This window comes from Notolepis coatsorum, assembly GCF_963971535.1.
Source record: "Notolepis coatsorum genome assembly, chromosome: 17".
Taxonomy (NCBI): domain Eukaryota; kingdom Metazoa; phylum Chordata; class Actinopteri; order Aulopiformes; family Paralepididae; genus Notolepis; species Notolepis coatsorum.
This window is the reverse complement of record NC_140181.1, coordinates 89,300,309-89,315,945: the sequence shown is the minus strand read 5'-3', so window position 1 is coordinate 89,315,945 and position 15,637 is coordinate 89,300,309. Positions and strand designations below refer to the sequence as shown.

General features: G+C 44.4%; 1 protein-coding gene across 1 annotated transcript in view; it reads right to left on the bottom strand.

Annotated features, from left to right (window-relative positions):
- Nucleotides 1-7,414: 7,414 nt before the first annotated feature.
- LOC311244132 (cyclin-dependent kinase 17-like) overlaps nucleotides 7,415-15,637 on the bottom strand; it is a 51,343-nt gene continuing 43,120 nt past the window's right edge. The window contains exons 14-15 of the mRNA XM_084333542.1: nucleotides 14,199-14,276; nucleotides 7,415-10,931 (exon numbers count right to left, since the gene is read on the bottom strand). Of these exons, the coding sequence (XP_084189668.1) occupies nucleotides 10,894-10,931; nucleotides 14,199-14,276 (116 nt within the window). The 3' untranslated portion in view covers nucleotides 7,415-10,893. The remainder of the gene's footprint in view (nucleotides 10,932-14,198; nucleotides 14,277-15,637) is intronic.

The window sequence follows — 15,637 nt, the reverse complement described above, 5'->3', positions numbered from 1 at the left end:
CATGCATGCCCACGGTTGTTTGGTGCCTTCCTTGCTAAACGCCGAGTAGGCCTATATTAGTTTAGGAAGGTCACCGATCATATCCTACCATTAGATTTCTCCCTTGTGATAACAGAGCCCTCATAATTACAGCACCTAAGGTTATAGCAGACTGGGAGTGGAATCTGGACGGTGCTACAGAAAAATGTAGTGAGTGTTTAACCTCAAATAACATCAATTTGAGAAATTAAATCTTGTTTACCGATGGAGTCCAAGTAGACAGTCGGAATCCTGGCCCGGGGAATTTTTGGTCTGAGTATGCACATGTTTCCTTGACGATGAAATGCATAACAATTTAATGTATTGACGCTCAAAATGTATGACGAGGCTTCTGATGACTCACACACGGCCTACATTGATGTAGTGGCTAAACGCCATGCATGATCTGCCATGCTGTACAATACAGTGGCGGCTCGTGGATGCTTTGCCACTAGGGGCGCTATACCAAACATTTTGCAAACATGTACAGTACCACGCAACAGACTCATGGCAAGACGTGAGCGATTCGACTCACGCTCACGGCAATGAATCGGCTCTTATGAACGAGTCGCTCAGCTGTTACTACAACAACACACAACCAGTCAAATAAAGTATAGTCTAATTCACAACTTGAAACAATATATAAATAGAAAAGTTAGAAACAAAACTCGCTCCGTCTCCAAACACACGCAGATCTCTCCTTCTCTCTCTCACACACAGCGCGACGTGGAATCGATTCGTTACACAATCAGACCTATTATATACCAAGAATAACTTCAGTGAGTACAGGGCTGTACACATATTTTGCATATTGTTAAACGAGCCAAGGCTAGCTATTAAACTATCGATATGAATCGAAAATCTGGGACCCTGATGTAAACAAGACAAACGTCTTTCTCTGGTCTGCATCCCCTTAACAATTGTGTGTATTGAGCCGTACTGTATTGTACCCATTCTGCAATCTGTTAATAAAGTTTTCATTCATTCAAACATACGACGATATTGAACAAGCCATAATCCGCGTATTTTCAATCAGAGAGAGAGAGAGAGAGACTCACTGTTTAGTTGACACGTCCAGGGCTTGCCTTGATAAAGTGTATAATCCACTGTTGATGTATTCCAGACCACTGTCCACTGTGTCCAGACTGCATCCGCCATATAGCTTGTTAGCCAAGTGTTAGCTTGTTAGCAGTTGGTCACACAACACAAGTACTTCATTCCTTTGTCCATATCCGCGTCGAACAGACTGCAAACTACCTGGCGTTCTATCGCCATGCTCTAAGACGAACTCTAACCTTAACCAACTTTGAAAGAGTGCCTAAGCTTAACAGTCTAAAGAACTTGCAGTCACGGCATGCTCAGCTGCATGCATCTCACAACAACACAAATCTCTACCACCAACGGAGGACCAACCTAGGAATAAGCTAGAATTGGAACATTAGAAATTGGATTCGGCCAATCAGAGATCGTCTCTGTGAAATTCTGCTACGGAAAAAAATACTGGCGTCGGCCAATCAGAGAGCGTCTCCGCGAAATGCGGCTACAGAAATTCTTGACGCTACTGGCTAGACCGCTTCAAATCACGCCCGGATTCCAACATAATAGTCATATTTCAACGCACAACGCGTTACGCACTGATTGGCTGCGCGTGATACAGCGATCAAACCGTGACGCGCACTCAGAGCGCTATCGCGTCTAGCCCGGGCCGAGAAATACAAAAAAATAATTAAAAAAAAGAAAGGTGAGTCACTTCCTGTTCAAGAAAACGAGTATTTTTTTTTAATATAATAACGTTATATTGTGCATTGGAAACACAAACATACTTAAAATGAGTAAATATTATTAAATTTTAAACATGTTTATATTATTTATAGGGCTTTAAAACAAAAAACTAAACTTATTTTTCTTGTTCTCTCATATAACCAGGGTAGGAGCACAGGGGGGGCGGCGCCCGAGCGCCCCTAGTGGTAGAGCCGCCACTGGATACAATTAAACAATCCACAGATTCAGATTCCTCGTAATTCATAATCCACCGTCCATAAAGACGCTTCAATTTATGCTTGAATGAAACACAATCCGGGCGCTCCGTTAAGCAAATACATCCACAGCCGAGAATATGAAACTAATCAGAGCCAAACGCCCGATAGGTTTCATTCATTAAAAATATCCCTGCGGGATTCACATTTGCAATGCTCCGCGTTATTAAAATAACCACTTGTGTGTCGCGACGCGCCAGCGCCATATCCATATAAATATGACGTGCATTATTTAGGACAAAGTAAATCTATAGGCTGAATATGATTTATTATCAGCATTTTATGTCTTATTATTTTACATTTCAAAAGCCCCCTCTAGAAAAACAAAGCACAAAAACATAATTCAGAATGGTATAATGGGATCCATGCAGGTTTATCGAGCTAACTGAACTAAACCCTGCTCTGGAGCAGGTTAAAACTTTCTGATCTGTTACCATAGATATTTAGAAAATCCGACGTCGGGAATGGAAATGTCTGGCTTAAGTCAAGCTATGCTGAAAATTATCCGGCTAACTCAGCCAGGTACGAGGAACAGGGCCCCGATCATTCAGGAAAATTGTGTTAAGGTTTCTGAGCAATTTCCAAAACAGAAGTGCTCACCATCCAATCACTAAAATAAAATTCTTACAGAATCTGTCAACGGCTTTTGATACCAAATCAATGATTTATCAATTTAAAGTCAAAATGCACCAGATTTTGCACCAAATCTGTGTCCTTAAACACTAAACGTATACACTCTAAACCAGGGGGGTCAACCAGTCGGAGATGAACAGCCACAAAAATTACTGTGGTAGGTACCACAAAGAGCCACACGTTTCTCAACCATTTTTTCAGTCACGGCACCCTTCATGTGTTTATAGGTCCCACCCTCTGGCCTCTGAAGTTGCTAGTGTTTCGTCGCCAACGCTTGAGCGCCAAAAACGAGATCTCGTTTTTAGTTCATTTGATATTTCTTTCTTTTGATCCCCGTTCTGAACACTCGCTCGGAGCTCCCTGGCACAGCTGCCTACGTTGGAATTGCAATGGCGATCGAATCCCGCCAGGTGGCAGTATCGCCTACCTTTTGAACTGGGGATATCAGTTGTCTTCCAGTACTGACTTACCTCCGGCTGCTTCTCAAAGGGGAGATTTGGCCCGATCCATAGATGTGCGACTTGGCCATAATAAGTTAATTTATAGGCCTGATATTCTATAATCATATTTCAAATAGCATGTACTGTATCTACAAAACCTTCTGTTTAATCATCTTCCCTTTATTCATTAGCTTAGATTTTTCAGGTCTGGTCAATTTTAGCATGGTGTTATTCAGTCAAAGATAATTTTTTAAATTTTAAATAGAATTGATATTCTCATTTGGTTCATTACAATTGAGTCAAGCCTAGTAACAGACACAATATTTCTGACACTGGGAATACATTCCCTGAGATCCATAGATGTCCCTAGAATCAGATACCAAGAACATGCAAATGGACCATTGAGAAAAAAAGTCTGTAAATGTTTATTCTACGTTCTTATGGAATGAATGAGATAAAAAAAAATAATCAAACATTGACTAAACTGAATGTGCATGTTCAAACATTGACTAAACTGAATGTGCATGTTCAAACATGGACTAAACTGAATGTGCATGTTCACAAACATTGACTACATTTACATTAAAATGTTTACATTTAGTCATTTAGCTGACGCTTTTATCCAAAGTGACTTACAAGTCATCAGGAAGGGCACAAATCTATCAGCTGAGTAACAATGTTCATCAAAGTGTTGCTACAGTGTAGGTTAGTATATTAGGACAAGTGCATGACAATAAGGTTAGGGTTAGATTTATTTTTATTTTTTATTTCAGATAATGGTTGAAGAAGTGCGTCTTTAGTCGACGGCGAAAGATTGGACGGGTTTCGGCTGTCCTAACTGTGGTGCGCAGTTTGTTCCACCATTGTCTAAACTGAATGTGCACGTTCACAAACAATGAATGTTTTGAATGCATGTTCACAGATATAGACTACACTGAATGTTCTGAGTGTGCATGTTCAAACATTGACTAAACTGAATGTGCATGTTCAAACATTGACTAAACTGAATGTGCATGTTCAAACATTGACTAAACTGAATGTGCATGTTCAAACATTGACTAAACTGAATGTGCATGTTCAAACATTGTGTTCACAAACACTGAATGTTTTGAATGTGCATGTTCAGATATAGACTAAACTGAATGTTTTGAATGTGCATGTTCACAGATGTAGATTAAACTGAATGTTTTGAATGTGCATGTTCACAAACCTGAACCAGATTCGGCTCAAACAAGGGACTAAACACGTTTCGCAATTATGCCACAATAATGTGGAACGCCCTACCCACAGCCGTAAAAGAATGTGCATCCCTACCCTCCTTCAAAATCGCTCAAAGAGCACTTACGGGTGGCTGCAATTAGAAACTGGCCGGCCGTCGTACTAACACAATTGGCAGTGTTAGAGGGTGGGAAAGCCGTGGGTGGGTCCTGGTCGTTGTAAACAGCGACTCCTACAGTTCGGTCGGGGCACCTGCTCAGCGAGGAAAGGATCTAAGGGGGGTAGTGTGATCCTTCCACATGTTACACTCCCCCAGTGAGAGTCCGCGCTGCCAGGTGAAAAGAAGCGGTGAAAAGAAGCGGTTGATTGGCTACACATGTGTCGGAGGAAGCATGTGATAGCCTCCACTCTCCCAGACCGACTGTAGGGGGTAGGTGCGCAGCGAGCCTGTTCCTTAATGATAAGCAAGCAGTGCAAGAATGCGGAAGCATTCTACCGTAGTGGCGTGCGGTAATGCGCCTTTCATTTTCCGCCGCCCAGCGCCCAGGTGCGTGCACCGGCGGCGGCGTGCTCGCTCAGGTGCGTGCGTGCGCCGGCGTGCTCGCGCGAGGTGCCCGCGCATGCGCATGAGATCCCGCCTTGGTTCGACACGAGCGGAGCTCAATATATATAAGTCACCGCCCCTTATTCAGTATCGAGAAATAGCTCAATTGGCAACACTGCATGGCTGTGGATCCTACAGCTCGTTTGCTGGCGAGTTCGAATCCCATAAAATATATTTTTTTTAACGTGATTTTTTTTTAACGTGTATTCTTTCGCCGGTTAAGGTTAGGCATGGTTAAGGTTAAGGTTAAGGTTAGGCATTGTTTCGGAGTTGGTTAAGGTTAGAACGGTTAAGTTTAGGCGCTGTTAAGGAGCTGGTTAAGGTTAGAGTTTGTCAAAGAGAATGGCAATATTCTTTCTATGGTTAAGGTTAGGCATGGTTAAGGTTAAGGTTAAGGTTAGGCATTGTTTCGGAGTTGGTTAAGGTTAGAACGGTTAAGTTTAGGCGCTGTTAAGGAGCTGGTTAAGGTTAGAGTTTGTCAAAGAGAATGGCAATAGACAGCCTATTTCCGCGCGACAGCTCCCAAAGCGGGCCTGAAAAGAAAGGCGCTTTACCGTAGTGGCGTGCGGTGACGAATGCTTCCGCATTTTTGCACTGCTTGCTTATCATTAAGGTAGACGCGACCAGGAAGGGGATTGGGAATTGGCATAATGACTAACATTGGGATGGGAGAAAAACGGAGGAAAAAGGAGGGGGGGAAAGATTTAAAAAAAAAAGAAAAAAGAAACTGGCCCCAGTAAATGTCCAAATCCCCCCCCCCCCCCCTCCAATCTAGTTTCTTCCCCTTCGGATGTATATATTTTTCTTATCTTTTTTTTCTTACACAGTACTGTATATTTGTACATCTTGTATGTCATAAATGTCCTGATGAATTGAAAATGGAGGACCCTGATGTAAACAAGACAAAAGTGTTTTTTCTGGTCTGCATCCTCGTAGCAGTTGTTTGTATTGAGCCGTACAGTATTGTACCCATTCTGCAATCTGTTAATAAAGTTTTCAATCCATCAAACCTCCACTAGAGGGCTCTATAGGACTACTAGGCCAGTGGTTCTCAGTGTACCAATTTCACCATTTCATTCACCAGAAGTTGAGCCCAACGAGAGAATAATAGACAACTAACTACAGTACAGACAGCTGTGGAATTGATTCTGAACCCAAATCGCTAACCAAAAATCTGAAACAAAATCAAATGGAGGACGCTAATGTGTACAAATTCAGGAGTCCTTGACACGAAAAAAGGTAGAGAAGCACTGGACTAGACTGTCAAGACCATATGGTCAAGACGGCATTCAAATGCGGTTCATAATGATGATGACACTGGTAGCGCAGGATTGCAAAGTAACTCAAAGGATTTCACGGCAAGAAATAAGCAATCCAATGGTTGTATTTATTTTTTATTATCATTTATTAGGTGTACACAACCATTCTGCTTTTCAAGGTCTGTGCTCAAACATGGTACACACTTCATCTCACACACAAACAAGCCTATGTCGTGTTCCTCTGAGCGTTATGGCTTTCATTGGTGAAATTCAAAATAATCATCATGTTCTATTACCCTCTTTAGCCCCCCCCCCCCCCCAGCCTTTTGGATCAGCATGTTGAACGACCCCCAAAAACATTTTTAACTGATCATTTTGGTCAAGTGTCACAGTGTGATCATTCACAGTCATTCCCCCCATCACTCTAAATGAACACAAAAGTAATCATCATAATCATCCAGCTACCTCGGCTTGTTTTTCTTTTTTCTCTCGATTAATACAGAAATATTGCTATGATTATAGCCGTATCAAACCTGTACACTTTTGTATATACAGGGTCGGGTCGATCATCTATGTACATGCTACATACTCTCTCACTCTTACGTCATTCCGACAGGCACAGGTCTAGGACCACTAGTGCCACATCCAAACCCATGGAGGAGAGACGCAAAAGTGACCCCAGATCAGTGTCTGGTTGAACAGAAAACTTGTATTCATGCTATACCTACTTAGCCATGTCACAGGTAGAGTAAATGGCTTTAGTGTACATGTTGACAGACTGGTATGTAAAACAGCTGTTCTGGGATCTGTGTCTTAGTTCCTAAACTATGTTCCTTAGGTCCTGTTGTCTCTGGTAAACTGACCAGACAACAGTGTATAGGAGTGCTTTACGTTGCGTTGAATAGCTCTCTAGGCTATAGTGCTAGTTATATAGACTAAACAAAGGTTTTCCTTTATTTAATTTTTTTTTTAAATGAATCCTTTATTTCTGTTATACAGTTTTGGAAGTTTGAATCAGAACAGAAGTGTCTGGTCCCAACAATGAAGTATTGCAGATTTCTGAATCGCTGTTAAGGAAACCCGATTGTTTTGTTGTCGAGTTCAAGTTTCAAGTTTTGTTTGAGTCTTAGCTGTGATGGATAACCACTGTAGGTCAATACAGTGTTTACTGTGAGAACAGCTATAAGGCAGGTCATCTCCTCCAAATAAATGACCCCTTTGAATGAAGAACAATATAAGTGTTCTTTCTTTCTGATTTTTTTTTTTTTTTTTTTACGTCAAATCCAAATCACTTTGAATGTGAATCTGATATCGGGCTCATCGCCCGAATGTACTGTAGCCTACAACTGAGTCTCTACATAGTCTTTAACTATGCATGCACACAACGCTCCGACTCGCCATCTCTTTAGAGAACTAGGTTTGAAATGGGCAGCAAGTAGAGCCTATACCCACGGCCTCTTCGAGTGCAGCAAGTAGAGCCTATACACACGGTCTCTTCGAGTGCAGCAAGTAGAGCCTATACACACGGTCTCTTCGAGTGCAGCAAGTAGAGCCTATACACACGGTCGGCAGCAAGTAGAGCCTATGCACACGGTCTCTTCGAGTGCAGCAAGTAGAGCCTATACACACGGTCTCTTCGAGTGCAGCAAGTAGAGCCTATACACACGGTCTCTTCGAGTGCAGCAAGTAGAGCCTATACACACGGTCTCTTCGAGTGCAGCAAGTAGAGCCTATACACACGGTCTCTTCGAGTGCAGCAAGTAGAGCCTATACACACGGTCTCTTCGAGTGCAGCAAGTAGAGCCTATACACACGGTCTCTTCGAGTGCAGCAAGTAGAGCCTATACACACGGTCTCTTCGAGTGCAGCAAGTAGAGCCTATACACACGGTCTCTTCGAGTGCAGCAAGTAGAGCCTATACACACGGTCTCTTCGAGTGCAGCAAGTAGAGCCTATACACACGGTCGGCAGCAAGTAGAGCCTATGCACACGGTCTCTTCGAGTGCAGCAAGTAGAGCCTATGCACACGGTCTCTTCGAGTGCAGCAAGTAGAGCCTATGCACACGGTCTCTTCGAGTGCAGCAAGTAGAGCCTATGCACACGGTCTCTTCGAGTGCAGCAAGTAGAGCCTATACACACGGTCTCTTCGAGTGCAGCAAGTAGAGCCTATGCACACGGTCTCTTCGAGTGCAGCAAGTAGAGCCTATACCCACGGTCTCTTCGAGTGCGACAACAACACAGTCGCTATTTCACATACCAGCATCAACACCTGTGTTCATTACACAAACATGCTCGAAAAGGGATGACGAATCAAGAACCGCGTTTCAAGTGTCTGAACAGCAACCGACAGAGAATGACTGACAGACGGGCCGACAGGGGGGGGGGGGGGGGGGGGGTTGATTCCGTAAACAAGTATCATCATTATTGTCCACATACAGTGTGAGCCTACTTTAAAAAAAAAAGAAAAAAAGGGGGCCTAAACCGCGGCCATCGACATACCCTGCTCTACTGGGGGAAACATACAAGACCCGCTGTAACTTACCTCACAACATCATCCACAGAAACTACGCTACCCATAAGTCCTGAGCTCAAGGAATGTGCAACACGTCCCCGGTCGTCAAGTCGACAGCTGCCCTCGTTGGATTGACGGGACGCAGACAAGACTGTGAGAACGGCATCCTGGGATATCATTGCTTCTGACATAATTATTACTTAAAGTGTAAAAAGAATGAGCATATATTACAGATAAAAAAAAAAAGTCAAATATCTGTATCAGGAGAAGGAGGGGGGGGGGGGGTTGGGTTTACTCAGGATCTAAGGAGGTCAAATTAGGTGCAAAGAGAAACGGTTCAGCGTTAACACTTGTACATCAATGCTACAGTACACAAACAACTCAAGACAACGTCAGAGTCAAGGCATAACGAGGAAGGGTGGGGGGGTGGGGGGGGGGTCTGAGGATGAGCAGGTGGATCTCTGTACACATCCTCTGTCCCTCTGGGTTCCTACAGTGTTGCTTCCTAGAAGAACGATAAGACCAGGCCGAGTCGGGCGCCGCAGGCGTAGAACCCTTTTCCAAAACGCCATCCCCCTGTTTTTACCAGCGGGAGAGAGAGAGAGAGAGAGAGAAACGGGTTGCACCGCGGTAGAAGTGTCCTCGTCGTCTTCCCCGGTTGTCGCGGCGACGCCTCCCACTGGTCGACCCCTTGCCAGGAGAAAAACCACGCTGCCGCCCGGAGGAGCGTCGTCTACCGGCACTCTTAACTCCGTGAGGAGGAGGGGCTGCGACTCGTCCTCGTGTTCTAGGCGCTCTCTGAACCGGGAGGGGGGGGGGGGGGGGGTCTACTATAGCCTTTACGGTGTGTGAGAAGAACAACAACACTGTCACCACGTGCGATCGTTCGGCGAATCGCGGGGGGCGTACGACTCCACTGCAGGGTGGAGAGAGAGAGCGAGGGCAATGGAGTTCCGTCGTGTCGAGGTGCTCACCTCTGTCCACTTTCCTATGAGTGGGTTAGTGTTGCATTTCTAATTCCTAGTGTGTACTTCTTTGCGTCCTACTCTGCCTGAGTGACAGATGAGGTCAAGTAAATGACAGCCACCCTCTAACCTCTATGGGACAATAAGGTGCTAAAGCTTATCTCTGTAAACTCCAATGATAGCAAGTCTACACATGCTAACGCTCAAGTGAACCAAGAGTGTGTGTGTGTGTGTGTGTGTGTGTGTGTGTGTGTGTGCACGTATTTGTTCCTGTGTGCATGTACATGTGTCTGCATGTGTGTGTGTGTGTGTGTGTTTTTGTGTGCATGTATTTTTTACTGTGTGCATGTACGTGTGACTGTGAGTGTGTGTGCGTTTGAGTGTCTGCTGTTAATGACTATGTAATAAAGGGGTCAAGAGGTTAGGCAATGGTTTAGGTGCAACATTTCTTTTAGAATTTGGGATTTAGGCTGAGGCGTGATATAAAAAAAAAAGAAAAAAAGCAAGAGTTCTACAGCTTAGTCTCTTATGTACAACAACAGTCCAATAAAGAAAGAACAGGACAAAAAAAGAGGGAATTCTGAGAATTCCGCTCTCTTTCCTTCCTTCTCAAAACATGCCCACTCTCAACGCGCGGGGGGTGCTCTCTCTGTGCTCCCCGTCCTCCTCACAGCTTACTGATACAGCAAGTCCTGTTCAAACCAACTCAAGTGGCGCCCTCTTCTGGGCAGTAATAGTAGCAGCAAGGAGAGAGTCTCTCCTCTCCTCTCCTCCTCCTCTTCCTTGGCAGATTGGCCAAGGTCATCTTCATCCTCTCCTCCCGTCTCCTCTCCGTCCTTTAGTGTCGAGTCGCCTTTTTTTTGTCCTCAAGTAAGAATTCTTCAGTCTTTAGTTCTTGTGTAGCTTTTGTTTTTATAGTAGTAGTGTGTATTTTTCTTGTTTCTCCTTCCGTGTGTGTGTGTGTGTGTGTGTGTGTGTGTGTGTGGCAGGGTGTGTGCATCTCTCCTTCGGGTGCGGGTGTGAGTGCGTGTGTGTGTGTGTGGCAGGGTGTGTGTATCTCTCCTTCGGGTGCGGGTGTGAGTGCGTGTGTGTGTGTGTGGCAGGGTGTGTGTATCTCTCCTTCCGGTGCGAGTGTGAGTGCGTGTGTGTGTGTGTGTGTGGCAGGGTTGATGCGTGTATCTCTGCCTCACCTCAGCGTCCCGCTAACACTAAAACAACACACTCTGCCTCCTACTCTTCCCCTGGGCTGAGAGGGAGAGAGAGGGAGAAAGAGAGGGAGAAAGAGAGAGAGAGAGAATAGTTTAGATCTGATGGACACACACATACACACAGACACACACGCTCATACAAGCAGGTATGCAGAAAAGTCCACCTCATGCCAGTGGCAGACAGTGTGTAGAGTATCTTAACGGTAAGTCAAGGTTTATTTAGCACACAAGCTAAACTGGATGCCGGATGCCAAACTGAAAACGTAGGATGCCGTGTCAAGCCGGCTAATCTCCCGTGTCGGACGCCTGCTCCTGTGGTTCGATCCGAAACATACTTACTGTTAAGCTGGAGCGCTTAAATTGCGCAGTAAAACACTTCAAATCCATGCTGAGAGATCCACTGCACACAAACACACACAGCACAAAACACACATACACACAAAGCACAAAACACACATACACACAACACAAACACACACAGCACAAAACACACACAGCACAAAACACACACACACACAAACAAACAAACAAACACAGCACAAAACACACATACACACAAACACACACAGCACAAACACACACACACACACACACACACACACACACACACACACACACACACACTTACAGGCTCAACACAAAGTCTACATCTCCCGTTGAAGGAACCTGAATAGAGCTACACAAAAAAAAGAAAAAACGCCAATCAAAATGTCTTCCCCCCCTATTCTCTTCACATAATTCCCAGAAGAATGCTGGCTACTACTATACTGTATTTACACCTGTATCACTGTACATATTATACTACTGTGTACTCTGTACACACATCTGATCAGTACTACACTCAGTAGTACTAATTTGTATATTCTGTACCCGGTTTAATCACCTGTACATTGTATATTGCATTATTGCTGTTGCACTTTACCGTTATATTTGCACTCTGGTTGGATGCCAAACTTGTTTTTCGTTGTACTGTACTTGTGCTGCGTAATGACAATACATTTGAATGTAATCTAATCTAAACAAAAATATTTATCATCAGCCCCTGGAACACAACTATGGGAGTGAGTCTTTCGTTTTTTTTACTCCAAGAAAAAGAAACAGGAAGTGAAAGCAGGGACGGTGCTGGCCAGGATGCATAACAAGAGACGGGACCAGCAAGGAGCTACAAGGGCCCATAATGCAGAGAAATGACAATGGGAGGGATGGAGGAAATGATAACGCGAGAGGAGTGAGGGATAAGTGCATGACCTGGTCCTGGCAATATATATATAAAGTATATATACATATATATATATCACCCTGATATGGTGCACGGAATACGAGGATGCAGCAACGGAAGCTTAATTCGAGGTAAAACGTGGAGTGGGGCTGGTACAAGACAACAGGACATCTGGGACACTACAGAGGAGACAATATGAGCGAGGGGATAGGCAGAAGAAGAGAGAGAGAGAGAGAGAGAGAGGAACTGAACGGAAGAAAGAGAAGAGCTAGAATAGAGAGTGTATTTACCAGAATGGTAGGGGCCACTCAGCCTGTGGAAGGGGAGGAGAGAGCGTGACTCTGAGCCCTGGGATTGGCTGTTTCTCTCTGGAAGTACTGCGAGGGGGCGGAGCCTAGCTTATGGGCCACCCCTTTGTTTTTTGTTTTGTTTTTTAAGGGTTGGGGGAGGGGTAAAGGAGAGGGGGGGGGGGGTTATATAGGAGTTGAGGAAGGAGATGGAAAGGAGAAAAAGAGGAGAGGATAAGGAGAGAGAGGAAGAGAGAAACACAGAGAGAATGAGACAGAGTGGTAGAGACAGAACCACTGAAGTCCGTCAAAGCAGATGTCATTAACACATTCGGGGCCAACCACGTATATATACGTGTTTCGGCGCCATGCTTAAAGGGCCAACCACGTATATATACGTGGCAAGGTTGTTTTGGCTTTTATTCCATTGTAATATCCTACTCAATGTCACCGAGCGGCACTGCAGATTTACCCTACTCTTGGAATTCGGAAAAGTGCATTACCGGCCAGATCCTCGTAGGGGCGCTGTCTCGATAATGCAGTGTTCCCTGTTACAGACCGGTGTATTTTTTAGTTTTTTTTTTATGAATTAACTTTTCTGTTAGCCTAAAGCTATGCGTGTAGCCGATGGCCTGGAATAGTTTTTGGGACGCTGAATTCAGTATGCAGTAAAGGAATATATCATCAGCCAATGGACATATGGATCTACCAGATGGCGATCGATAACTGGGAAATCCTTTTTGCAGTCCAACCGGCCACAGGTAAGAGCGATTTGACATCAATTACAGCCCGATTGGGCCTTGCTCTCATCCCCCTTTCATGCATTCATGGTGGACCATGATACCGACAATATGCATTTTGAGTTTTAGCTCTAGCTTGTCTATAGCCGAAACGCCATTCGATTTAACGTTATTAGCTTAGCAGCCTATATCTCGCGTTCCAGGAAATACCCCAGAACATTCTGCTATAACGTTCATATTCAAGACGCTATAAAATGGGAACGTGTTGATACATTTTCTTTTATTTAAGGAATATTGAAGGGACGGTTTATAGTGTCAATTGACAATGAGAATGGACAGATAGCAATAATATAAAGTATAGATTTAGCTCTACAAACAGCCTCACGCACAATGAAAGGTTGTTTTGAAATGCTGGCCGTATAGCGTGGGCCCCGTCTAATCCCAATGGCCCCGAATGTGTTAATGAACACTGTGCTTATGTACACATTAGCCTGGTTCACACGGAGCTATTAGGCCGTGAGCTAAACCACGAAAAGGAGAAGTACTGAATCAACTATTCATGGGTCTATCGATATCTCGTCGGAGGGTTATGAATGATTTCACGCATGGGTTATGACATTACGACTGCACTGTACTCTGTAGGAGAAGGTGTAGAGAAGGGTATTGGGTATAGAGGTACAGTGTCCGTGGGTGCTGTGTGAACCAGGCATGGCTTGGTGACTGACTGGGACTCTGAGTGTGACATATAATGTATGATCACACAGTGGCATGAGTGACAGAGAGCAACACTGGTAGACAGAGAGAAAAAGAAAGAAAGAAAGAAAGAAAGAAAGAAAGAAAGAAAGAAAGAAAGAAAGAAAGAAAGAAAGAAAGAAAGAAAGAAAGAAAGAAAGAAAGAAAGGCACAGACAGAGAGATAAAGAGAAAGCAAATACTCTTTTTTAGCTCACTTTCTCCCACTTCTTTTATCTTCTTCATTACTTTCTTTATTTATTTTTTTTTCGTTTCCAGGCCTCCATCCCCCTACCTCTCTGCTATCCCACTGGCCTGGCTGACTCACCTGTCTCTGGGTAGACTGAGGACCTCTTCCCTGGGTCTCTCTGAAGCTGGATGTCCTTCACTGAGAAGATGGACGCAGCTGAAAGACAGTCAAATTGTCAAATTGTGTGCGCGGGCGTGTGTGTGTGTGTGTGTGTGTGTGTGTGTGTGTGTGTGTGTGTGTGTGTGTGTGTGCGTGTGTCTGTACCTTGTTTAAAGGTCCCCTGTCTTATAAATGGCCTTTTCCAGTATTTAGCATTGTTTTCTAGCAATGGGGGTTTGTATCAATCGGGTCTACAAGATCCTTCACAAGATCCTCCCTCACTGAACTAAGCCATTCTGATTTGACTGTTTTGCTGACGTGAGTAAGGCACTGGTTGTAGTCACCGCCCACAATTAACAATTCGCTCAACAACAGAGCGAGTGGAAATACTGACACTTCCTCAAACGGGTTGACGTGCGCGGGGTGCCGACAGAGACAGCAGAGAACGAGCGAGCGAGAGAGAGGGAGAGAGAGCGATAGAGAGGGAGAGAGAGATAGAGAGGGAGAGAGAGAGAGAGAGAGAGAGAGAGAGAGAGAGAGAGAGAGAGAGAGAGAGGGACACGAGCATTTACACACAACCACGCACGCTGGGCAGGGGCTTCTCCCTGCTGCAAAATATCATTGTGCACACTCCCACGCGTGCACCCGTATTCCGATCCGTGCAATAATATTCACAGGGGTATATATTGTCATTTGAAACAAGTTACCAATGCATTGTCCCGTGGGATTATGCCCCCCTGCGGCAAAATTCATTAGTATCCCCCTCAATCTCTCTATATTTCTCTCTGTCTGCCAGTGCAGACTGTGGGTGACTCACTCAAAGCGCTTATGGGCGGAGCCCAGCCCAAAACAGCTTGAAATCTTGAAGTGGAAAAATGCTGCTTTAGAGTACTTGATTAGAAATACAAAACAATGACTTTTTTTTTTAACTTTACAGATGTGTTCCATAGACTCACAGGAATTGTGTAAAGTTGCCCAAATAGTGAAAGGAATAGCAAGACATGTCCCCTTTAACTCATCCAGCGTCATCGCTTAATGAGCCAGGGGGGCGCTAGAACGCCATCGCTTTAATCAATGGGGAGACTGCAAGATTTGCGAGTGCTTAAAATATATCTTATATTATAGCTATGGGTCTAATACACCCGTCGATTGTCAGTGAGTTGCTTCCAGTCAACATGCACAAAACAGATGGTTTTTCATCAATACATTTCCGTTTTATACCGTTTTGAATATGAGTATAGTTTTGGTGATTCTTAGTAATCCCAGGAAAAGACACGATAATAGCGTTTTAGTGGAATACACTAAACACGTTGTCATTTTTCCCCTGATTGTCGAATCTTCCTGAAATCAACGCTAGATTATCATTATTATCCTTCCTCGTGCATACATGGCCCTCGTAGCGCGGCGCTCCCCCCCCC